This window comes from Spodoptera frugiperda, chromosome 16, assembly GCF_023101765.2.
Source record: "Spodoptera frugiperda isolate SF20-4 chromosome 16, AGI-APGP_CSIRO_Sfru_2.0, whole genome shotgun sequence".
Lineage (NCBI taxonomy): Eukaryota > Metazoa > Arthropoda > Insecta > Lepidoptera > Noctuidae > Spodoptera > Spodoptera frugiperda.
In genome coordinates, this window is record NC_064227.1 from 7791971 (window position 1) to 7812686 (window position 20716).

The following is a 20716-nucleotide window of genomic DNA, read 5'->3' on the forward strand; positions in this document are numbered from 1 at the left end:
AGCATTGTAATAATTCGTTATAGCCAAAAATATTTATGGTTAAGAAGCAAAATACCTTCTAACGTAAGTTACGCTTAGTAAACTAGCTAAACTCTAAATTAGAGATCTTTTGAGTGAGCAAACACACTGAAAAAAGAACTAAACATGTACGAATATGATTCACGCTAGTACTTAAAAACCTAATCCTTTGTCCTCCACAGGTTCAGGTATACCTGAAATGAAGACCATCCTCCGAGGAGTGCACCTGAAGGAGTACCTCACGTACAGGGCCATGATATCCAAGATTGTTGGGCTCACTGCCACTCTGGGGTCCGGTCTACCGCTGGGTAAAGAGGTCAGTATTCGCAGGTTTTTTAATATTTTGATAATGTAATTCTTTGTTCAGTTTTGCTGGTATCTTGATCAGTCAAGAGATTGTTAGGAAAGTTTCAGTGGTATTGAAAATAATAAATATGATTTTTCTAACAGTAAATTGTTCAGAGGTTTTTTAGTTGACCGGTGTGGTTACATTATAATGTTTGTCAAGCAATCACGACAGCCAAGGAATTGAAGTTCCAATAATGGTGAAAATAAAGTTTAATTTAAAACGTGACGGAGGTTTCTGTAGTTTTTTTTATCTAAGATTGTGTCTGATCTTTAAATTTCGAAATTAAAGAAAAACTTGGGTTTAAAATTTAGTACCTCAATTTAAGAGGTATTTTTTGGGTAGTCAAGAACGTGATGTAATATTGTACTAGTTTAGCAAAAGTTTTATCTAATACATTCCCTCTAACCTAAAAGTAAAGAACGTGATATAATAGTGGACTGGCATAACTAAAGTTACATGTAAAACATTGACTATAAACCTAAAATCCTCCACGCCCAGGGCCCATCAGTGCACATAGCATCGATGGTGGCGACGCTCCTCTCGAAGCTGGTGACGACCTTCCAAGGGATCTACTCCAACGAGTCGAGGACCAGTGAGATGCTGGCTGCGGCCTGCGCTGTGGGAGTCGCCTCGTGCTTCGCTGCTCCCGTCGGAGGTGAGGGGGGTTGGAGATGGGATTTATTAAGCTCTAGGAGAAGAGTATCAAAGTCAAAGTAAACATTATTTATTCCAAATAGACCGGGAAGTCACTTTTGAATGTAAAAGCAAATATAACAAATTGTTCAACGGGCCTCTGCGAGTTGGCTTCGGCCCCTCGTACGCCTTCCAAAGGTCCGGGACCCTGTGGTCCCGTGATTATGTAAAGAACAGACATAATATTAATAACGTCAGTCTATCAGTCCTCTAATAAAGCAATTTACTCGTTCCAAAGAATAGATTTCTATGGAGAAGAACGAGCGAGAAACTACATAGGTTACTCATCATATCATTTTTTTATCATATTATTTAATATTTCTCGTATTATTTTATGGATAGTAGGAAATTGTTATTAACGTTCCAACCTGGTCGCTTATTGTTGGTCGCGTCTATCATATAGTAGGGAATTTTGAATGGCGGTTCGGTTGAATTTTGAATGGTTGGCGTGGTGGCTGGGCAATTAGCTGCCGTGCAACGTGTAGCGAGTTCGATTCCCCCACGGAGCAACACTTTATGTGATCACAAATTGTTGTTTCGGGTCTGGTTGCCACGTGCATGTGACGTGAAATTATATGTTTGTAAACGCATCCACGACACAAGAGAAAATTCTAAGTAATCCTAGAAATTGTCTCCTTTTATAAAAGACTATAAACTCATTACCAGGTAACCAGATTTATCTAAACACGCAACCATGAATTCGCGTGACCTATTTCAGTGTCTGTATCACTCAATGGCTCTCAATTGGTTATTGAATCTTCATTAATTTATTACATTTCAATTGAAACTACACTTGATAAGTGAGTGCAATTTAATACTTGTAATTACGAATGGGGAATTTTGAAAACTAAACAACATAATATGATTGACGAAATATAACTAAAGCTATTTGAAATAAGTAGCTTAAAAAAATCCTAAACATTATCCCAGATATACTAATATTTTTTTTTATATAATTATACCGTATGTTATAAGCCGGTAAACGAGCTGACGCATCACCTGATGGTTAACAAACGCTGCCGCCCTTGAATACCCGAAATACCAGAGGCGCAGACAAGTGTCATTTGCCGGTTTTTAGTGGTTAGAAGTTTAAGGGTTGTTGGGGAATCGGGGATTGAGAAGATTGGGAAGGGGTAATTGGGCCTCCGGCAACCTCACTCACACAACGCAAGCGTTGTTTCACACGTCACGTTTGTTTTCTGTGAGGCCGTGGTATCACTTCGGTCGAGCCGGCCCATTCGCGCCGAAGCATGGCTCTCCCACACTTAAAACACAGTGAATTTGATGGTAATAATCAAACATTAATATTTTCTATCGTTTGGTTCCAGGTGTCCTATTCTCAATAGAAGTAACGACAACATACTTCGCCGTGCGAAACTACTGGCGTGGCTTCTTCGCGGCTTGCTGCAGTGCTATTGTAAGTTGAACCTTAACATAAACTGTATAAGAACTTTATTATGTTAATGAAAAGTACCAATGGTATTTTCATATTTTGTATCATCAATAAACATGACTATAGTAGGTATCATAATAGATCAAAGTCAAAGTCAAAGCATTTATTTCAATTAATCCTTAATTAGGCACTTTTAAAACGTCAAATATCCTTTTTTTCTTTAGGTAGATTAAATATAAATATACAATACAAAATTTCAAATAAAAAAGAAAACTGAGTCAAAGTAATTGTCGTGGTGAGCCGGAGGCTTAAGACGCCCGCTTCTCATGCATGAGGGTGCAGGTTCAAAACCTACCAACGGCAAGCACCAATGTGACATTTTCCGAGTTATATGTACTTTCTAAGATTATTTAGATACCACTGACAAACATTGAAGGAAAACATCGTGAGGAAACCTGGGCTTATAATTTATAATTATAAGTTTGAACCCACCATAAGTAACCATCCAATAAGTTTCATTCACCACCTTTGGTAGAGAATAATGCTCAAACCTTCTCTAAGCGAGAAGAGACTTTTGGCCACTTATAGGCTGTTGATGTGTGATGTGAGTCGAAGTATAGTATTTGGAAATCTATGAACTTTGTAAACCTTAAAGAACTACAAAAGACGTGATATAAAAAATTATAGGCCATATCAATAAAAGTCTAGGTATATACCACACACGTGTCCATCAGTCTATCTAGTGACGATCAAGATATTAGTTTGTATAAACTAGAATTAACTAGATCACTTAATGAAAAAACTGCGCAATCGCACGTTAATTGATGAAGAAATAATTTGTTTATTTCTGTACTACGTGAGGAACTTAGTATTCATAACTTGGGTTTGATTTTGACTGCACGGTTGGTGCGGTGGCTGGGCAACGGGTAGATTGTTCGATTCCCGCACGGATCAACTCTTTGTGTGATCCACAAATTGTGGTTTCGGGTCTGGGTGTCATGTGTATGTGAAACTTGTATGTTTGTAAACGCACCCACGACACAGAAGAAAATCCCAGTGTGGGGCAACGTTTTTTTTTTAAAAAAAAAAGAAAAAGAAAGATTAGAAAAACATGCATCATTAAGTTTGACGCTCCCTCTCGCCTCACCCTAGGCGGGAGAGGTCATAGAATGGTTCCTCCCCCACCCCCCCTAAAAATGCAGTAGACTGTCACGTACTGTTGTTGTTGATGTGATGAAATGTAAAAAACATTTTTTAAAAAGAATAACGATGGAGTTTCTTGCTCGTTCTTCTCTATTCGAAGCAACACTTTGGAACGTGCGCCTAGCTTCACTGACAGACACACTGACGGACAATTCAATTTGACGTTTCAAAAGTGCCTTATTTAGTATTAATTGAAATAATAGCTTTGACTTTGACGTTGATGTATCCATTCTTCCAGATGTTCCGACTACTATCAGTATGGTCTGGCGCGATGCCGACAGTGAAGCCTCTGTTCCCCACGAACCTGCCCCAAGACTTCCCCTTCGATCCTCAGGAGTTTGCTGTCTTCGTGCTGCTGGGGTAAGTCACCTAGCTGAAGGGGTGATATTGAATCTAAACCATAAAAAGACATGAAAGAAAGCTTATATATCAGAAAATATGTGACATAAGTAACGAATGTGTTATTGTATACGTATGCTATATAAAATATAACAAAAAGTTAATACAATAATGTTATGGATATTTATCTCCAGTATAACATCACGTCTTTTATCCACGAAGGGGTAGGCAGAGGTGCACATTACAGCACGCAATGCCACTGTACAATGTACACCCACTTTTCACCATTTGTGTTATAATTCCCATGTAATATCCCATGGCCTATTGCAATTCCAAACTCTGTGCTCCTACTGAAAAATTTTCGTAAAACCGACAAATTTTTGGCCGACCAGGAATCGAACCCAAGACCTATTTATTTTCAACAAGATTCTATCTTCAAACCTAATATTAAAACGTTTTTAATACTACATATTCTATTTCTATTTATAGTATCGTAAGCGGTCTACTAGCGGCGCTGTGGGTGTTCCTCCACCGACAGTACGTGCTTTTCATCAGGAACACCAAGTCACTCAGCAACTTCTTGCAGAAGAAGTAAGTATCCTATATTATGGTAGTCATCAGTGTTACTTTGAATTGATTATGATTTTAATAATCCCTGTAGTTTCTCCTGTTTATCATTTCCCTTATCGCCTTATGGTAAGCGTCCATAAGTCCGCATCGTACGCGTCGCAGGCATCGGACGGATCGCATCAAACGTATTGACTGCGTCCACTGATCCGCATCGTACGGACCGCTCATCGGCAATGCCTAGACGCAATGCGTGCCAAAAATCCGAGTGAAAGTGGTATCGGCAATCCGATTGCTAATACTCGCGTCGGCAATCCGAACGCTGCCGATACAGTGGACGTAGTCTGAAAAATTAATCCGTTTGATGCGATCCGTCCGATGCGTACGATGCGGGCCTGTGGACGCTTACCTTTAGCAGGCTTGATATTGATTTGTGGAGCATTCTCTATACTGAAATTACTTATTGTGGCAAACCCTGTTGCATAGAGTGGGCACATAGTCCAGCAGTGGACTCAGTAGTCACTGACTGTTAATGTTGATAATGTGTGTATCTTAATCAAATATTGTTTATTTCCAGTCGTTTCATCTACCCCGGCTTCATAACTCTAGCAGTAATGTCCATTCTGTTCCCGCCGGGCATCGGAAAATACATGGCGGCTGATTTAGGGAACCAAGAACAGGTGAGCAAAGTTTTAATATTATAAAATTTAATAGTATGTCTTAAGGACTATGTTCATTAAAATTGAAATAAAAATTATTGAGTGGGCTGCTAGGAGTAGCTCAGAGCGACGATATGGTGTTCATATACCGCGTAGGAGCTGATTGTTGGAGCGGGAAGAAAGTGATCTGTAACATTTATATTTTATTCTTTATTCTTTATAGCGCCAAACATTATTCTTATTGTAAACTAGCTTTTACACCACGGTTTCGCCATACTATTAGACTATCTATTTCCCAGTACTCGTATCGATTTTTTTTTTTTTGAGGAAGGGGGAAAATCATCCAGTGACTTCTCCCGCCTTGGGTGAGGGGGAGGGAGTGTCAGACTCTTACTGACTAAAAACCACCTCGTCCCTTCTCCTGCTTTGAGCCGGAGCCCCGGTCTACCGGGGCTAAACATCTATGTTTTTTCTAGATATAAATGCAAATTTATGCGATTTTTTTTAATTATGCGATTTTGGTAACCCACCAGGTATTGAGTTAAAAGATAACAAACAAATAAACTTACTTACCTCTCCCCACCTGCAGGTGCTGTCCCTGTTCTCGAACTTCACATGGACGGACTCGCTGACGGCGGAGCAGGCCGCCGTGGTGTCGCACTGGCAGACCCTCGACGTCGACCACTTCGGCTGCCTCATCATATACTTCTTTTCCATTGTGAGTACTAAATATCAGGGATGTTATGGATATGGAATTTCGGATATGGATACGGATAGTGGACTTTTCTTATATCGGTTCCGGTTTCGGATACGGATAAGAAATTATTCCAAATTATCCGGTAGTTTCGGATAGTTTCGGTTACGGATATTGGATTTCTATAAAGGAATTCAAAAGTAACATACAAATGGATAATCAAATGGTTTTACTTATAAATAGGTCATCATCTGGCATGTACTTCAATCTGCCTATAAGTAATTTTTCGTAACTTGTCTCATGTCTCATTTAGACTCCGCTCCTATCCGAAATTATCCGGAACATTTATTTCAGTTTCGGTTTCGGAAATGGATATTTTTTTATTTCGGATATCCGATAGTTTCGGTTACGAATGTGGATATCCTTAACATCCTTGCTAAATATGTGTATTGTTATCAAAATGTGTCTTAGAACTTATACCTACATGGAGAACGTCTTGTTTCGATATAGCATCACATTTTAATCATCATCAGCAGTTATAGCAACGTCACGCCTTTTATTATCCCCGAAAGGGTAGACAGAGATGCAAATTTCGGCATTGGTAATGCCGTTATACAATGTATACTCTCTTTTCACCATTTGTGTTCTAAGTCCCATGTAATAGGGAGTTAGCTATTATTGATGTTTTTCATATGTATTTTACGAGGCATGGGATTCTGTAACCCACGCGTGAAAAGATGTAACGATTGGATTAGCAGTTTATACGCCTTAACCTCTAGGCTACCTCAAAAAGTTAAGGAATAATATTACCTATTTGCATTCTAATTAATTTATGGTTTATGCCGTTACTGGAAGTTCTGATTTATTCATTTAGAATATCTGAAAAAAAAATACAATGTGCAATTTCTGGTTAAATTACCCAAAACCTCCAATCGAACTGTAAGATTTCTATTAATAACAATTTCACTCTGGTACAAAAACATTCGACGAGGATGGGATTCGAACCCACGCGTGCAGAGCACATTGGATTAGCAGTCCAACGCCTTAACCTCTCGGCCACCTCGTCACATGACGAAATGGCGAATATTACCTACTACATTCTACTATTGTAGATACTTTCTATGTTTGCTATAAGTTGAAGGAGGCAAACGTAGCAGACGGATCATCTGATAGTAAGCGATCAACGCCGTCTATGAAATGACCAGCCGACTAAAGCCACTTTAAATCTATAATGACATTGTTGTATTGAAAACTATGAAATACAAACAAAAATTGAACAAAATGGAAACCTGTTAATAGCCTTACCGTAAAAAACGTTGCTAAAATTCTATATGTGGGGACATTAGAATTTTAGCTACGTTTTTTAACGCCGTTGGTTTTCTCCTAATGTCGTGGGTGGGTAAATACAAGTACATGAGAACATGACACCCAGACCCGAAACAACAATTTACGGACCACACAAAGAGTTGCTCCGTGCGGGAATCGAACCCGCTACCCGTTGCGCGGTAGCCAGCCACCGTACCAACCGTGCAGTCAACTAAATTAAAACTAATTGGTGTGTTCCAGTTCTTCCTAAGCTTGGTATCGTGTACGCTGCCGGTGCCGGCCGGTATCTTCGTGCCGGCCTTCAAGATGGGAGCCTCGCTGGGTCGGTTCACCGGGGAGGTCATGCACTACTTCTGTCCCCTCGGGGTCGCCTACGGGGGGCATATACAGAAGATATTGCCGGGTCAGTGGTTTGTTATTAATAGAGAAATTATTGATGATGAGATTTTAGTTAGGATATTCGTAGCATCCCGTCTTTATTTGTGGAGCTGAATGTGACATCATATATTAATATTTTTAATATACCACCATTTCTGATACATTTTTATTTATTTCTAAAATATGCCATTATATATTTACATATTTCTTGCTTGTTCTTCTCCATAGGAATCTACACTTTGAAACGAGCAACCAGCTGCTCTAGAGGACTGACCGACAGACAGACATTTTGTTTTCTTTATATTGTAATATTTGCCTAGACGTTCAAAACTGCCTTCACGGTTTATTTGAAATAAATAATTTTGACTTTGACATAGTTTGACATACAAATCTTTTGCTTACCTAGCTTTTCCCTGTATTTACATAATATACTGATTTTCAAATTAATATCTTGTCTATTTGTGATTTTAGGAGGCTACGCGGTAGTAGGCGCGGCCGCGTTCACCGGCGCCGTCACTCACACCGTCTCCACTATTGTCATCGTCAGCGAGATGACTGGACAGGTATTACCTCTTAGTCAAATACTCAAACGCCACTCAATTTTAGGACGCTCTCAAGTATAGTTCTATCTCTATTAATTCTTAGTAAATTGACAGAGATAGCACGATATTTAAGTACAACTTAAAATTGAGTAGCATTTCAGTATTTGGGCGTATCAATCACAACTATATGTGAAAATAATCAACTTATGTTTTCTTGCGTTATCCATTTTCTTTCTTACAATATCTACAAGTCCAGCGATGCACGTCGCGATCCGCACGCGCCTCAAAGAGCCATCAGACCGCCATAGATGGGGCTCAGTAGCAGTAGTAGTAAGGTTGATGCCGATCCGGAGCTGCGGACTACCTAGCGGGTTTACCGAGGCTCTGGCTCGAAGGGCAGAAGTAGGAACGGGGTGGTTTTTAGTCAGTAAGAGTCTAGCACTCCCCCTCGCCTCGCCCAAAGCGGGAGAAGACATTGGATGATTTTCCCCCTTAAAAAAAAGCGCTGCACTCTCATGTCTATTCCTTCTTACAACTTTTTTATCTTTTAGCATTTAAATGGCGTTTTTAGTTACGGTATAATTTAGACTAGGTTATATTCTAATGATGATTCTAATGCCTCCCCCAGGTGACCCACCTGCTGCCAATAATGGCGGCGGTGCTGGCCGCCAACGCGACGGCCTCGCTGCTGCAACCGTCCTGCTTCGACAGTATCATACTCATCAAGAAACTGCCCTACCTGCCCGACCTGCTGTCCTCTGCTAGCCGTGAGTATACTGTATTATACACATTTAATAATATTACAAATTAGCTGACCCGGCGAACTTCGTTCCACCATATTTTACTATAGGATTTCCTAAGAGAGATATTGACAGAGTATGCAATATCAAAATCTATTTAGTCCGTCATTCGCTATTAAAAAGTATTAGACGCGTATTTTTTTGTTGTATCATAAAACGAATTAAAGTTTTAGAGGTCCTTATGTCACCGTTCAGTAAAAAAATATACTTTTATATAAATCGTAACTTCACACAATTGATGGCGAAAGTCATTTGTTTTCGTAAGAAAAGAAAACTTATTGGTTTCTCACTTCAAAAAAAATACTACTAAATATGATTGAGTAAATATTTTAATAACTGCAAAGAAAACTGCATAATATGTACAGCTGATACAATTGCATTTATAACTCCTATATAATTATGCAGATATACAATGTACAGTTACTTTTCGCCAAATGTTCACGCGACGAGGTGGCCGAGAGGTTAAGGCGTTGGACTGCTAATCCAATGTGCTCTGCACGCGTGGGTTCGAATCCCATCCTCGTCGACTGTTTTTGTAATTGTACTTTAAGTGAACGATATTTAAAAAACGTTTTGGATATATCAAAAGTGCTTTGCTTTTTTTAATAAAAGAAATACTTGAAAGTTTCTTTATTTATTATCTAAATACTAGTTATTTAACATTAAGTGCTACTCAGAAATTTATGGATTACTTAATGCTTACTTAGCAACGATTATTGTTCCGAATCAACAATTGCTAAGGTGGTGCAGTAACGATGAAGTGGTAGGTGCAAAGTTACTTTTAGTTTCTCACTTAAAAAAAGTAAAATACTACTATTATAATACATTTATGTATGATTGAGTAAATGGTTTTAACAACTGCAAAGAAAATCTACATAAGTGCATACAGCTAGCGTACAATATCTTTAATTGACTCATTTATGCAGATTACAATGTCCTTGCAGGTATGTACGACATCTGCGTGGAAGACTTCATGGTGCGCGATGTCAAGTACATCTGGAACAGGATGAGCTTCCAGCAGCTCAAAGACCTGCTCAAGGAGAATAAGGTAAGGGGGGAGGAATAAGGTATTTTGTAGATTGGACTGTTTGTTGAAGACCAAAACCTAACAAGAAGTAACGAAACCATATTATTTATATTAATTAATTTTAGTTCACATTTCACAACTAGATGGCGTTGCCGCAATTAAAAGCGAGCTATGGTTTCGTTACATCGATTTACATAAGAGGCAATTTTTTATTGTATATTGTCGTTGTCATAGTCGTCGTCGTAATGTCATAATGTCGTGTGGCGACCAAATAGGTCAATCCAATGAGGTCGTGTGGCCATGTTGAGATAAAATAGTTCAAATATACGAACCAGCAGGTCAAGCACTATATAGTGGTTTAATTTCAACCCTATTAGTAGCTGCAATAGTTCAACAATTACTTCGGTAATTAACACTGTTGCTACCAATAACATTGCATTAAGATAGTTAAGATAGATTTTATAAAAAAATCTCTAGTCCGATAGGATATAGTTGGTGGTGATTTTATTTAATTCAACTAGATATGGCCAACCAGCATGAGCAGGAGTGTTGATCGTACGGCTCAAACCTTCTCCGTATGAGAACAGGCTTTGGTCAGCAGTGGCCAATTATAGGCTAGTGATAATGATGAAATAGTTATAATAAAATGTATATAGGTATAGTTGTTATTATTTTTATTTTAACGGTCTTATTTAGCTTATCCTATTTGTTTGTAAGTTGGTTTTAGGCAAAATCAGGAATTTTAATTTTATCTAACGACAGATCGATAGTAGTGTGTTCGGCGCTCTGATAAGCTAGCGCGAATTAACACACCAATCAGAGCGCCGAACGCGTTCTCATTTCGATTTCTTAAAACTTGAGGGCCTACAGGTTGCGCTTATCACTAAGTAATTTTAAACATTACATAAACACACATCTAACCTTCAAATTCTTCCGCAGACAATAAAAAGCTTCCCCCTAGTGGACAGTCCATCGTCCATGGTTCTCCTGGGCTCCATCCACCGCTGGGAGCTGGTGAAGGTGATTGAGAAGCAGGTCGGCCGGGACAGGAGGCTGCAGATCGCCGCGCTGTGGCATCGGGAGGCCGAGCTTAGGAGGAGGGACGAGGAGGCTCGGAAGAAAGTTAGGAGGCCTTCTAGGTTTGAGGTGAGTCGATGGGAAATAGAGGAGTACTAAGGGGGAGGCCTTTGTTCAGCAGTGGACGTCTCTCGGCTGATGATGATGATGATGAATGTGGAATAGGAATCTAGACTTTGGAACGAGTTTCGGTAGGTTCCTGTTTTTGATTGGGCGGGAGGAAACGCCCGGGTGTCATCACTGCGAGGACCGCCCGGAGGACACGGTGGAACACACGGTTGCGGTCTGCCCTGCGTGGGCTGAACACCGCCGTGCCCTCAGGGAAGTGATCGGCGACGGCGACCTCTCGCGTCCGGCTTTGGTTCAGGCCATGGTGCGGAGCGAGGGGGACTGGGATGCCGTCTCCTCCTTCTGCGAAGCAGTCATGCTAGCTAAGGAGGAGGCGGGACGCGTGAGGGAACGAACCTCCTCACGCCCCAGCCGACGCGACAGACACTCCGGGCGTCGGGGATCGCGCGACGATCTCCGGCCACCGTAAGTGCGGGGCTGCGGGCGGCGAGCAAGGGTAGTTCGCCGCCCGACCAGAACCAGACCGTGCGTGCGGCGCGTTACGTTCCGCGCGCGCCTCAAAGAGCCATCAGACCACCACAGACGGGGCCCAGTAGGGCTGATGCCTAATCCGGAGCTGCGGACTACCTAGCGGGTTTACCGGGGCTCCGGCTCGACAAGCAGAAGTAGGAACGGGGTGGTTTTTAGTCAGTAAGAGTCTGACACTCCCTCTCGCTTGGCCCTGGCGAGAGAAGTAATTGGATGATTTTCGCCCCTCAAAAAAAAAAAAAAAGACTTTGGAACGAGCAAATATCTTCACTAGAGGACTGACCTATAGATAGACATTTTGTAATATTATAATATTTGTTTTGACGTTCAAAAGTGCCATTCCCAGTTTATTTGAAATAAATAATTTAGACTTTGACTTGAAAATGTTTATTTAGGTAGAGTGGTATACCAAAAAACATTGCCTGTTTGCTCTACTATACTACTACTACAGACCGTGAAGCATAAGGTTCCAGGTTTAATTTCTAGGTGTAGTCAATATGTTTCTTAGTTTTTTGGGTACAGTTATGATGATTATTTTTAATTTTGTAAAATCAGTCTAGTTTTAATTTTTAACGATTGAGTTATTCAATAAAAAATCTTTATAACACTGGCAGTTATCTTGCCATAGACATGACAATAACTACAATACATTTTAAACTCATTCCCTCTTGATTATAAGGTTGCTTATCAATAAATCACTATGCAGGTGACTCCAGCTCCAGATATGCTGCAAGTACCAGGCACCGGTATGACGAGAGGATCCTCACTCACCACCAAAGACCAGGGAGGACTTATACCTCGTAAGTACATGCTTAAGTATATCATTATATGTATACATCAGGGTCGGAAATAGCTCGGAGAGGGTTATATTAAGTACCCTTAGTACGAGTTTGCTTTACGTTGAACGAAAACGAAATGAGAGTGCGTTCGGCGCTCTGATTGGCTGGCGTGTATGAACCAACCAATCAGAGCGCCGAAGGTACTTTCGTTTTGATCTTGATAAACGTAAAACAAACTCGTATTAAGCCCTTAGTAGTGGATGGTAACTAATGATGTCAAAAGTAATGACTTAGGAATTGAATTAATTTCATTTTTCATAATATAGTATTGTGCATATATTTTGCAAAATCATATTGATAATGTTCAAATATTGAGCTTTCGTATGACATTCGAAACTGATAAGTGAACATAGTTTGAATTTTCAAGAGTTATAAAATTAAATTCACAACCATTTTTAACAAAGACAATCTATGAAAATTCATCTCTAACTATTTCAAAACTTTAATTTATTTGTGTTGTAGCCCCCGGGCAGCTGTTCCGTCCGAAGTCGATCCTGAAGAAGACGAACTCGTTCACCCTGTCGCGGGGGCTGGGCCCCGCCCACAGCGCCCCCCACACCCCCAGCACGCCGCAGCCCTCCGTCTACACCACTGTTACGGGCGCTGAGACCAGGTTAGTATTCCATTTAATTTGTCGAATAGAACGCTAGTCTCCATAATGGAGTTGCCGACTGCCTCGTTAATCGAGTTTCGAAAGTGCGACTGCTGGACAAGGGGTGTCGGGTTCGATTCCCGGGTCGGGCAAAGTATTACTGGACATTTTTCGATTTTTCGAAAATTTGTCAGTAGTAGCACGCTCACCCCCTATTACATGAGAATTATAACATAAATGGTGAAAAGTGGGTGTACATTGTATAATGGCATAACGTGTCGTAATGAGTACCTCTGCCTACTCCTATAAAAGGCGTGACGTTGCTATAAGGCTACAGTCTCCATAATGAAGTTAGTTTCAATCTTCCCCTTCATCAACTGGAACGTCTACATATCTCAGTAGTACTATTACTAAGAAACAGCAATTAAATCATTAAAAACATTTAACTTCAAATCTATTTATTATTTTAAATACGTCAATTATTTAGTAACTAATCAATAGGTATTGTAATATTTATCCCATTTAATCAAATTTATATTAATATTACTCGATATGATGAATAATTTAATGAGAAAAATGTTACATTATGTGTTCAGAAACATGTTTCAAAAGAAGAAATCATATTTAGAAAACTTGTTGTCTAAACGCATACCACCACGACAGCAGTCATACAAAATTATGCCTATATGTAGGTTAAACTTTTGTAGTCTAGTTGCATTTTTTAGTAACTATTAAACGTTTGAAGTGTCCACACGTAGTTTCAATGTGCATACACCCTCCAAACAAAAATCATCCTTATAGCCGTGATCATTTGTAAACCTCTTATTTACATATTTTTAACATCAATGCCTACTAAATACCAATAACAATACAAAACTCACCGCAACTACTCTGCTTCAGGATCCGAGCAGCGTTCGAGGCGATATTCAAGCGTTCCACCCTCCTGCAAGACGTGGAGGGAGGGCTGCCGGACCAACTCAGTCCCACATCGCTACCTAGGAGCCCGTCCATCAATAAGAAAGTGCAGCTGGTTAGTACACTCATTATATTGTAATAATTATAAGTTTTTAAACTGACATGGTCACTAACACTAATAAACGAGATATTTACCATGTTTATTTGTGTCTATAAGTTTCTAATATTTCGGCACTGTTGCAAGCATGACGGATGAACTGGAGACTCAACTCCAGTGTTATTAAACACCATCTTAATACGTGGGTCTATGCAAATTATTCAACTTGTGAAGAGACGTACAATGGTGGTCACATGCGCCTGACCACCTCTAAGTTTGGTTGCTTGCACCTAATGAGATTCGGTCTCTAGCCCCGCCCCATAACCTTAAATTGACAATTGATGATTGTCGCTTTTCTTTTAAATGGGACATTTATAGGGCATAACTTAATGTTTTTGTTGGATTTACGCAACAATATTTAAAAATAATTAGGTGGATCTGTCCTCCATTGTACATCATTAACTTTTAATAATATTGCTTTAAATAATATTTATTTCAAATAAAATCTGAATCCGGAGCTCTTTTATTGTTACTAGTTAGTATGTCATCATATGTTTTAATATTATCTGCTATGTCACACTTGTAACTAGGTACATTTTAAAGCCGGTGAAAATTCTAGGCACTAGCTTATTTTATTTATATCATATCATATTAATAAATAAATATTACCACTCCAGCCACGAGAGCGAGTATGCGACATGTCCCCCGAGGACCAGAAGGCGTGGGAGCAGATGGAGATGGCGAAGGAGATAGACTTCGACAGAATGCTGCAGATCGCCAGGAAGCGAGACATGGTGAGATAGCTTCACTAGAGGACTGACCGACAGACAGACGTTATTAATATGTTTTTCTTATAATTTAAAAAACGTTGCCCCACATTAGGATTTTCTCCTGTGTCGTGGGTGCGTTTACAAACATACAAGTTCACATACACGTGACACCCAGACCCGATACAACAATTTGTGGATCACACAAAGAATTGCTCCGTGCGGAAATCGAACCCACTACCCGTTGCGCGGCAGCCAGTTGCCCAGCCACCGCACCAACCGTGCAGTCAAATAAATATTATATTTGCTTTGATGTTCAAAAGTGCCTTCCTGGTCTAATTGAAATAAATAATTTTGACTTTGACTATATTCATTAGCATCATTATCAGCCTCTGATAGTCCACTGCTGGACTGTTTAAAGTCAAATCACTTGTATAATTGTCTTTCTGTCTTTTTTTCCTGATTCGATAATCGAAATCATGGGTTTCATTCAATTTATCGTTTATTAAGGTGAATGTTCCGAGCTCTTCATGGCTCGTTTCCCGATAGATGGCGCTGAATTGAACATTTTCAGTTTTATGTTGTTTTGAGTGTCATTGGAACAATATTAAGTAACAGAAATAGAAATGCGAAAATCAGGCATCCCACTTTATCGGAATAAGTCAAATTATCGCCTCAAAACCCATCCGATTTGCCATAAAAGCGAAATATTAATATCCAACTCTGTTTACAGTCATTTATACACACATAGACATAGCGCCTACTTTAAAATCAACCTTTCTTCAAAATTAACCACTAGATGGCGTGCATTTAAAAGTTAATAGGATGGTACCTGTAGAAATTATGTCTTGGGGATTAGGAACTAAAGAACACCATCTGATGCTATTATGTTCTAAAAATAAAAGGTATAAGTAGTGTTATATTTAGGTACTAAATAGCATAAAACAAAGTCGTTTTCTCTGTCCCTATATCCATATGTATGCTTTCTACACTAAGGATTTTGATGCTGTTTCTTTTACGGCGCATTCCAATAAACTACCGATCGGTAAATTTGCTTACGAGACGTAGAATTTTGACATAAGCTCCATACAAAATGTGTCAAAATTCTACGGCTCGTAGGCACATCTACCGATCCGTAGTTTATTGGAATGCGCCGTAAATCGATAGAGTGATTCAAGAGGAAGGTTTATATGTATAATACATGTATATTATAGTAGGGAAACTGATAATTTTGCACCCGTGCGAAAACGGGGCGGGTCACTAGTTTGGGAATAAAATGAGTGTCAAGAATGCAATGTAAGACAGTTTTATTTTATTATCTTATACATTATTTAATAGAATGTATATACTAACCTGCAATTATTACAAGTATTTATGTGACATGAATGCTTGATACGTGACTGATTATTAAAAAATAATCTCATTCAAAATAATAATTCAAAACTATAATTCATAAACAAGGCAACCAGAATAATAGATTGCAATCAAAGCGGAAAAATGTTTGAGAATATCTAAGCATCCATAACCACTATACTACATAAGGAAATAAAAAAGCAACAACTTTCCTTTTTGTTTTTCAGAAACCTTAAAATAGGTCAATGTGTTCATATCACATTATGAACATTATGTTCATTACGACGAGTACACCATTTCAGTTTTCTGACATAAAAAAAACATGACTGTAAACATTGATAATGTAGATTCTAAACACACTACTATAATAGTACAATAAAAAAACATTTGTCGTGTTGTTTTCACTCATCCTTCCTCATTATTGCCTGGAAACTACCGCTACACAACTGCTGCGAAAGAAAATTACTATAATTAGTATATTTTGTGTTTAACTTTTGATGTGGATGAAAACAATATCCCACAAGAAAAAAATATAATATAGATTGAAATCAATGGAAATCATAAAATAAAATAAAAAAAAATTGTGTACCTTTCATACCTAGGTATACATTTCGCATTTTTTTGAACATGTCTCAAAACTATTTCTGGCAGAATACATTCTTTAAAAAAGTGTATTAACTTTGGCATCATATTGCTGATAAAGTCATTATATTATCTCGACAAACTTCTATAACAGTCAAAGGTTCATTGACTGAAATAAAACATATGAAGTAGCATTTATCCATGTTACTGACACGCATTTGTCCTTGAACCTGAAATAGATTTAATATTATAGTAAGAAGATGCTAAAATAAATTATAAAGTGGACATGCAATAGAATTTACTTGATAGTAATATTCATGCTTTTTATTCATAACTAGAACATTATTATCCAATGATAGAGCAAAATTGAAAGGAAATCGTTTTTCTTGGTATGGTCATGTGAAGAAGAGGGATGAAACGCTTATTACTAAAAGAGTTCTAAGTTTACATGTAGATGGCTCAACAACTGATGACTCTATACGTACTTGAAAACTAAAGTTTGTTTACAATGAAGCTGGCCACAACTTGAGTTATCATTTACAGGTTTACTATCTTGTCGTCCACATGTATCCAACTGAATGCGCTTTTCACTCGTTTTGACGATTTACGGGCGCCTGAATATTCGTGGCGTTGATACGCCAGCTTTCTCGTAGGACCCCGACATAGTAGGTACCTAGATGTAAACGGAATCCGAAATACACAAAAACTAATTATATAAGTACAAGACAATATTATGTTACTTTTATAAACTCAGTACCTATTCGCATAAAATTGAAACGAAATTATAACAAAACCAGATCAAATCGCTTGTAATTGCAGCAAAATGTAGTCTCATGTCATGAAAATTATTGCAAAGTAAATATCCATACCATAGATAAAACAGAATTTATTAAATACGTTCCGAAATTCAGAAAAATTATAGCAATAAAATTTTACTTACCCAAATTATGATATAACATCAATTGAAAAATCGCTGCAGAACAACCATAATAAAATCATATTACATAATTATACTCTATTTACTATAACATTAGAAATTTAAAGATACTTGTTTTACCGTCCGTTCAACTGATTTTGAGTGTATCGGAACGCGCGGGATTCATGTAGCAGACGCAATATAATGTGACAAATAATACTAATGTTTGTCCGTCCAAAGTTATTTGTATTACTAATCTGAGAAAACAATATAATATCGATCGGTGATTTCTAATATGAGGATTTTAGTTTGTAATAGCCAGCTAAACTCACGGGCTGACTTGCTAATATTTATTAGTTGGTAGGTATTTTTATTTTGAAATAAAATTACTTACTTATAAACAACATATACTACAATACTTTGCAATAATCATATTAAATTGGAAAGAAATACATACAAGAAATATTACTTCGAATCAATGAATTTTCATTGATCAAAAACATACAAGAAATTCCGCGCGTAAAGCCTAGCGTAATGCTACGCAAACTCTTCGAAATGTATTTTATTTCAAGTCAACCATCTGATGGTACTAAATAAGTTTGGCAACGTGTCAAAGGTCATGTTCGACGGAACGGCAACATCGTATTTTGTCTACGAACGAATTTAAAATTTTTTATTGTTGCCAGTGACAATAATAATAACTAACGCTAACATTTTTTTCACACACGACCACAATGTTTTATATTTTCGTTTACGATACTTAGTTTTAAATTATTGTAATGTTTTTTAATGAAAACTATTGTTATAAAATTAGTAATGATTCTTCAAATTTACATTATCGGGTGCACGCCATCTAGCGTTTAATATTATAACCTATCCAGACATTCCGATAAGTTTGATTGTCAAATTGCACTAACACTAGTAAAAGAAATGCCAAATTTTTCACGGTTTTCAAGACTGTTTTTCTCCATATATAATGCGAATTATTTACCAAAAAGTTATATGCAGATTCTTGACCGTACAAAAGTGATAAAGTGATTAGTTTTGTGCAAAAAGTGTCTATGTACGGAGAGTATACCGTGAACGAAAAATGTATGAAAAGGCGATCGGAACATTCACCTTAACGCGGGGGACCGCTGTATTAGTTTTAACTCAAATCAAGACTCATACATAATAGAGGCAGTATATCCACTCTAACGTCCATGGATAGCACGGTATCCAAAAAAAGGAGCGTCATACGTCCATGGATACTATAGTATCCAAAGTGACGAGTTCTGTTTAACTCCCTCTAGTTTAAAATACGGTCTTGTTTGGTGAGTTTTGACTGATTATCTATACAGCTGAATAAATTGTTCGACGAAAAAATAAGACATGGCGTTGTAATATGCTTTGACAAACAAAATATAAATTTTTAAAGTTAGTTGACTCGTTTTTGAAGTGTTTTTGTGAGTTCCAACAATTATGTCGTAAATACTACAGTTTTGTTTAATTTATCTTGCAAGTGTTATACATCAAAATAAACTAGAAGATTTGTGCTTTACGATGATGTATAAATATCACAGTTTTAGCTGATAAATCTAGTCTAATTTTAACTTCAAACGATTGTTGTTTCGAAAAAAATGGCCGGCCTGGTGTTGGCCACTTTTAGTTTTGTTTATACATATTTTACATACTTTGCATTACAATAGTATATAAAATATCGAAATACATTTCGTAATAAGCAAAATAATACATTTTTCAAAGAGAAATATACTAAATTCATTGAAGATTCCATAATAATGTCAATGTGTTCCTCAGGTTTTTTGATGTGTAAAATTACGAGTAGTGTTTTCTTTCGATTTAATTACAATACTTAGAGTTACCCGAATATAATAATATACAATGTGATAGGCGTGGGACTTCTAACCCGTTAAGGCTGAGTACTACATCTAATTTTATCGACAAAAAAAAATATGGGGTCTTGAACCCCTAATTGAAAATATAGGAAAATAGTGATTTTTTTCGGTAAGAATAATTCACAAATTATTTTTTTTCTCACCAAAACATTATCAAACATTTGAAAAAAGTATTGAATTAGTTAGCCAAGGTTATTAGCTATCGTTTGTCGTCTTTTTTTTTTGTTTCTACGATGCATACAACCTTTGATATTAAAAAAAGTAAAAAAAATATTAAAATGGCCATAATTTTTAGGGGGAGGGGATTCGACCCCTTCGACCCAGGACTTTTGTCGTTAAAATTAGATGTAGTATTCAGCCTTAACGGGTTAGAAGTCTCGCCCCTATCACATTGTATACATCAAAAGAAAGGGTAATGAGTCTAGTTTGTTGTAAAAATATTTTATTGATAAAATATGCAATAGTTGTGCCGTATATTCTAAAAAGGTAGAAATAATTCTGTTTTTTTTCTGTGTTTCATGTTTAACCCGTTTTATTGTATTTAAAAGATTAACTAAAGATTTAAAAAAATCGTTAAGATTGATCAGTATTCTTCAATCTTTTTTTTGGTATTCTTTTCTTTATTCTAGGCATTACGGTTCAGTAGCTATATAGGTTTTTTGTTACGACGAACTTGCGAGTCGCGCGCGGTTCGGATGCCGTGCGCGGCTGGACGTTAGAGAGATAAACGGTCGCGCGGGCCGGACGTTAGAGTGGATATATATTCCGACAGGATGATACACTTTGAAACGAGCAAATAAATTCACTAGAGTACTGACCGACAGACAGACATTTTTTAATATTATAATATTTGCTTTGATGTTCAAAAGCGCCTTCCTGGTCTATGTGAAATAAATAATTTTGACTTTGACTATATTCATTAGCATCATTATCAGCCTCTGGTAGTCCACTGCTGGAGTATGGTAAAGTCAATCATATTTGTATAATTGACAATTGTTCCTGATTCGATATTTGAAATCACGTGTTTGACTCAATTTATTGTTTATTCGAGAGACGCTGTATTAGTTTCAACTCAAACAATATCTACATACTCGAAGC

The 20716-nt window shown here is 37.7% G+C and overlaps 1 protein-coding gene, 1 long non-coding RNA gene and 2 other non-coding genes across 11 annotated transcripts in view; 2 read left to right on the forward strand and 2 right to left on the reverse strand.

The window, feature by feature from the left end:
- The window catches only part of LOC118281893 (chloride channel protein 2), a 90600-nt gene that overhangs the window by 63199 nt on the left and 6685 nt on the right, over positions 1-20716 (forward strand). For all 5 annotated transcript variants that reach the window (XM_050699521.1, XM_050699520.1, XM_050699519.1 and 2 more), the window contains 16 exons: positions 201-334; positions 866-1022; positions 2389-2477; positions 3895-4016; positions 4485-4586; positions 5140-5242; positions 5811-5939; positions 7482-7644; positions 8091-8182; positions 8790-8928; positions 9906-10009; positions 10928-11134; positions 12369-12462; positions 12964-13114; positions 13994-14123; positions 14783-14899. In XM_050699521.1, the coding sequence (XP_050555478.1) occupies positions 201-334; positions 866-1022; positions 2389-2477; positions 3895-4016; positions 4485-4586; positions 5140-5242; positions 5811-5939; positions 7482-7644; positions 8091-8182; positions 8790-8928; positions 9906-10009; positions 10928-11134; positions 12369-12462; positions 12964-13114; positions 13994-14123; positions 14783-14899 (2033 nt within the window). The remainder of the gene's footprint in view (positions 1-200; positions 335-865; positions 1023-2388; positions 2478-3894; positions 4017-4484; positions 4587-5139; positions 5243-5810; positions 5940-7481; positions 7645-8090; positions 8183-8789; positions 8929-9905; positions 10010-10927; positions 11135-12368; positions 12463-12963; positions 13115-13993; positions 14124-14782; positions 14900-20716) is intronic.
- Positions 6900-6981, reverse strand: Trnas-gcu (transfer RNA serine (anticodon GCU)). Its single transcript has one exon. It is a non-coding gene; the product is annotated as a tRNA-Ser (tRNA).
- Trnas-gcu (transfer RNA serine (anticodon GCU)) lies at positions 9406-9487 on the forward strand. The gene has a single exon. It is a non-coding gene; the product is annotated as a tRNA-Ser (tRNA).
- LOC118265580 (uncharacterized) lies at positions 16163-18139 on the reverse strand. 4 transcript variants are annotated; one of them, XR_007706131.1, is made up of 3 exons: positions 17293-18139; positions 16824-17037; positions 16163-16671 (listed from the first exon to the last, which is right to left on the reverse strand). It is a non-coding gene; the product is annotated as an uncharacterized LOC118265580 (long non-coding RNA). The 4 variants fall into 4 exon arrangements; XR_007706130.1 differs by having other exon boundaries at positions 16163-16674; XR_004782762.2 differs by having other exon boundaries at positions 16815-17037.